The sequence below is a fragment of the Notolabrus celidotus genome, unplaced genomic scaffold (genome assembly GCF_009762535.1).
Source record: "Notolabrus celidotus isolate fNotCel1 unplaced genomic scaffold, fNotCel1.pri scaffold_187_arrow_ctg1, whole genome shotgun sequence".
Taxonomy (NCBI): Eukaryota; Metazoa; Chordata; class Actinopteri; order Labriformes; family Labridae; genus Notolabrus; species Notolabrus celidotus.
The window spans coordinates 45595-50594 of record NW_023260045.1 but is presented as its reverse complement, the minus strand read 5'-3'; the positions used below and the strand labels follow the sequence as shown (position 1 = coordinate 50594).

Below are 5000 nucleotides of genomic sequence, written 5' to 3'. Positions count from 1 at the left end.
TGAAAGGAATGGGCGGGGCAAGTCACTGATGGGAGACATTTAAGGTAGCCATGGCAACAGCATCCCCAGGCCCCTCCTCCTCCTCAAACATCCCAAAGAACATCGACCAATCAGCTTCAAGAAGATACAGAGTCTTAACTACCCCCAGACACACACGCGCACACACACACACACACACACACAAACAACTTTAACATGGTTACATACTGAAAGTGATGATGACATCACAACATGTAGGCGGGGTTAAATTCTCAGTGAAGCAGGAAGTGAATGAATACACGAAGAAAAGAAAACAGCCAATCAGAACCCAGAGATAAAAAATAAAACAAATTCAAAAGAAACAAGAAGGAAACATCATTTCCCATCATGCCCGGCGGTGGCAGATGTTAGAAGATTGTCCTGTGATTGGTGACTTCACAAACAGCTCCGGCTGATGTCCCGCCTCTTTGACCAATCACAATCAACTCATGTTTTTGTCACTTTCATCATATTGGTTGCCATGGTGACTCGTCCGCTCAGGGGAGCACTCCCATTGGTTGGTTTCGACAGTCAGAGAGCACAAAGGCGCTCTGCTCGGCATCACTGGCCCCGCCCAGCTCTATGGGAGGGGCTTAATTCCCAGCTCCTCCTGATGGGATACGTGTCATCATTCAGGGCGGAGTCATACTCCGACGCTGCGTTCAAGGTAACGTGGAAAGCTGGAAATCTTTGGCAGTTCGTCCTACTTTCCAAAGGCACAGTGAAGGCATCATGAAATCTCAGACATGACCAAACGATCAGACACGCAGAACACTCAGATACGGCGCTGCGTTCAGGGTCAGCCGGTTTATCAGACGCACTAATTCACCTGGACGATCCTACAACAGACTGAATTCAGCCAGCAACACGCTTCTCTTCTTGAACTGACCCAGAGTCTCTCCTCTACACATTTCAATGATGTCAGGTTAATCAACACCGACAGACCAGCTGATCTGAGGTCAACATGATCACATCAGTCCGTCTCTTAAACGGGACTTTAAAGCCACAGATGTCCAGCTTCCTGACGACTGATGAGCTCTGAAGAGACATGTCAGAGACTCTGTTTTTATTCTATCTCACTCTTCCTTCTTCAACCCGCCTCTTCCTACATTTCCCATGATTCCCTGCTCACATGGCCCGACGTACACCATAATCCATCAAGTTTCCCACATCTGTCCAACAAGCAAGCATTCCTACATCTCCCATGAGGCATCACTTTCTACATTTCCCACGATTGCCAGAGACAGTGAAGGTGTCGCAGCCTGTTTTAAATAAATTCATCTTCAAAACAGAAAAAACACAAATATGGAGTACACTTCAGATATACACACACACCTCTTTAAAAGATTCAACACGTCAGTCTGTCTCCACAGACCAGACCTGTCCTCCCTCCGTCTGTACAGCAGCGTCGCTCGGCTCCTGCTCTCCTGTAGGGGGCGCCACAGAGCAGCTCTCTTTGGTTTGTAGCTCTCAACAATGCAGCATTCAAGTTGCACAGGAGAGTCGGGAAATATGAGCTTCAGCTTCAGAGAAGTTGTGCCAAATTCAGGATAAAAATATATTTTTAAAGGGACAGTCTGTGTTTTTATGAAGTGTGGCTGCTTGAGGTTTCGTCAACACTCAGCTCTGCCCCCTTCATGAGAACCAGAACAGAAGCTAGACTATCCCCCTATGCAGACGGGGTCAGCTCCACCCTGTCACTTAGATCATTTCATAAACTCAGGGGGACATTTTTCACTAGGTGCAGCACGTGTTCCTCCGCCTGCAGCACTGATCAGCTGTTCAGGTCCTGAGGCTCCATCTGGGGTTGCTGATAGTCCAGCTTCTGTTCTGGTTTCCTTAACAAGAGGGGCCGAGCTGACCGACTAACAAGAACCTCGAACAACCACACTTCATAAAAAGTCAAACTGTCCCTTTAACTGTAGAAATGATTGTGATTCGTCAAACGCGATGTTTACACAAAACACGAAAAGAAACATTTTTGTTTTTCCATTTGAAAACTCAGTTTGGATCGATGTGTCTAATTTCATTAGGACACATAGATAGTAACTATGAGAACCTGTATCCTGTATAACATGAATGCTGCCTGGTGGGCTAGGCTAGGCTAGGCTAGGCTAGGCTAATACATCACCTGTGCAAAACTTGACCATACATAGCATTTCATCACATAACACGTTAGCCTGCGAAGCTCGTTAACCATCACAGCAGCCAACGCTAACTAGCTTGTATCAGTCCAGTTAGCTTTTTGGGCTGACAGGGGCTAAAAGGGGCGGGGCTTAAACTCATTTCAGTACAAACATCCACCCAGAACAAAAACCCAGTCCTCCTTTATCCAGCCCTGAGAGCTAACACCTCAGTTCTAAACCACTGAACAGGAGAAACATGTCAACACTCATAAAAAAGATTCATAATAACCCTCCAACGTCCTCTCCTTCAAACACAACAACCCTAACCCTTTCATAATAACCCTCCAACGTCCTCTCCTTCAAACACAACAACCCTAACCCTTTCATAATAACCCTCCAACGTCCTCTCCTTCAAACACAACAACCCTAACCCTTTCATAATAACCCTCCAACGTCCTCTCCTTCAAACACAACAACCCTAACCCTTTCATAATAACCCTCCAACGTCCTCTCATTCAAACACAACAACCCTAACCCTTTCATAATAACCCTCCAACGTCCTCTCATTCAAACACAACAACCCTAACCCTTTCATAATAACCCTCCAACGATAGAGAGGACTGATCCGTCCTCAATGCTCCATGAAACACAACAACCTCGTCCTGTGACAGCCAGAAGACAATAATCCATCTTCAAACACAGGGAGCTGTGGAGAGAGCTCTCCCACTAATGCTAAGCTAAAGGCTAGGAGCAAGCAGCACACACACCCAAACACACACAAACAGCAGGACTGAAGATACAGGGTGTGTGTAACGAGCTGACTCACACACACACACACACAAACATGTCTTTCATACTTTGTGAGGACTTCTGTTTCCATTGGAGCTGGAGCGGTGCAACACGTGAATCCACCACTAGATGGCAGTAGAACCCAGAACAATCCTCAGGGCCAAAGGACCTCATTTTAACATTTTACTGTCAGGAAGGTCCACACAAGTACGTAAAGACAAGCCTGCACACACACACACACACACACACACACACACACACACACACACACACACACCACACACACACACATGTACCTGTCTTTATCACTTCATGAGGACAACAACTTTAACAGAACGTTCTTTAACTCTTGATGCACCTAGAAGGTGCGCATCAAGGTTTGGTCCTCACAAGTATATAAAGACAATTACACACAAACACACACACACACGCGCACACAGCCTGTTCTGTACAGCATCAGGACCGTCCCGTGTCCTGCAGCCAATCAGAGAGCTCCTTGCTGTCAGGTGGGGTCAGAGGTCAGATGGGGGTCTCCTTGTTGTTTTTGAGGTCTGGAGCGCTGAACTGTCGTCTCATCCGGGGCGGGGTAGTGAAGCCCCACCCCCCCTGTGGTGGCCCTGCCCCCAGCAGCATGTCAGGAGGAAGAGGCGGGGCCCCAGAGCGTGGCAGGCTGTGATAGTTAGGGTAGGGTCCAGGCTGGAATGGTGCATTGTGGGGGTTGTAGTAGGGGTGGTGGTGGTACTGATGGGGCTGCTGGTGGTTATAATGGAACCCCCCGTCTCTGTCCCTACCCCCTCCTCCTCCCCCTGCCCTCCCCCCTCCTCTCTCCCCCCCTGGCCCTGGTGATGCCCCCCTCCTCTGTCTTGGGCGGCCCTGGTGTCCACCCCCTCCGTGATGCTGGTCGTTGTTATGGTTACTGCTGCTGTGGGAGGAGCTGTCCAGAGAGTTCCGGCGGTAGCGTCGTTGTTGGTTTTGGTTGTTTCCTTGGGGATGGTAGAAAAAGCCTCCCTGGTTGCCTTGGTTACGCTGTTGCCAGACACGATTAGGGCTGGGAGTGCGCATTCGAGGGGGCGGAGCCGGAAAGGGGAGGGGCAAGAGAGCAGGAGATGGACCCTGAGGAGGAGGTGAGGGAGAACCTTTAGCCTCCACTCCTCCATCTCCCCCTTCTCCATCCTCCCTCTGCTCCTCCCCTTCTCCTCCGTCCATTAGACCCAGAGCCTGCAGGGCGGCGCTGGCTGGTCCCCATGACAACCGATGGGCGGGGTTACTCTTGAAGGGAAACTTCAGCTTGCACTCCTGCGGGGGGATGAAGCGTCCTGTCCCAGGGAGGTGAACAGGGACAACGGGAGAGCTCTGACCTGCAGGGGGACAGAAACAGGGTATCATCATCAGGATATGACCATGTGACCTGCATGAGACCATGTGACCTGCATGAGACCATGTGACCTGCATGAGACCATGTGACCTGCATGAGACCATGTGACCTGCATGAGACCATGTGACCTGCATGAGACCATGTGACCTGCACAAGACAATGTGACCTGCAAGAGACCATGTGACCTGCATGAGACCATGTGACCTGCACAAGACCATGTGACCTGCACAAGACAATGTGACCTGCAAGAGACCATGTGACCTGCACGAGACCATGTGACCTGCACAAGACCATGTGACCTGCACAAGACAATGTGACCTGCAAGAGACCATGTGACCTGCACGAGACCATGTGACCTGCACGAGACCATGTGACCTGCACAAGACCATGTGACCTGAATGAGACCAGTGTGTGACCTGCATAAGGCCATGTGACCTGTGTGTTACCATGTGACCTGTGTGTGACCTGTGTGTGACCATGTGACCTGTGTGTGACCTGTGTGTGACCATGTGACCTGTGTGTGACCATGTGACCTGTATGTGACCTGTATGTGACCATGTGACCTGTGTGTGACCATGTGACCTGTGTGTGACCATGTGACCTGTGTGTGACCATGTGACCTGTGTGTGACCTGTGTGTGACCATGTGACCTGTGTGTGACCATGTGACCATGTGACCTGTGTGTGACCATG

At 49.9% G+C, this 5000-nt stretch overlaps 1 protein-coding gene across 1 annotated transcript in view; it reads right to left on the bottom strand.

Annotated features, from left to right (window-relative positions):
• Positions 1-3452: 3452 nt before the first annotated feature.
• si:ch73-375g18.1 (kinesin-like protein KIF1C) overlaps positions 3453-5000 on the bottom strand; it is a 3414-nt gene continuing 1866 nt past the window's right edge. The window contains exon 4 of the mRNA XM_034678615.1: positions 3453-4291. Within this exon, the coding sequence (XP_034534506.1) occupies positions 3453-4291 (839 nt within the window). The remainder of the gene's footprint in view (positions 4292-5000) is intronic.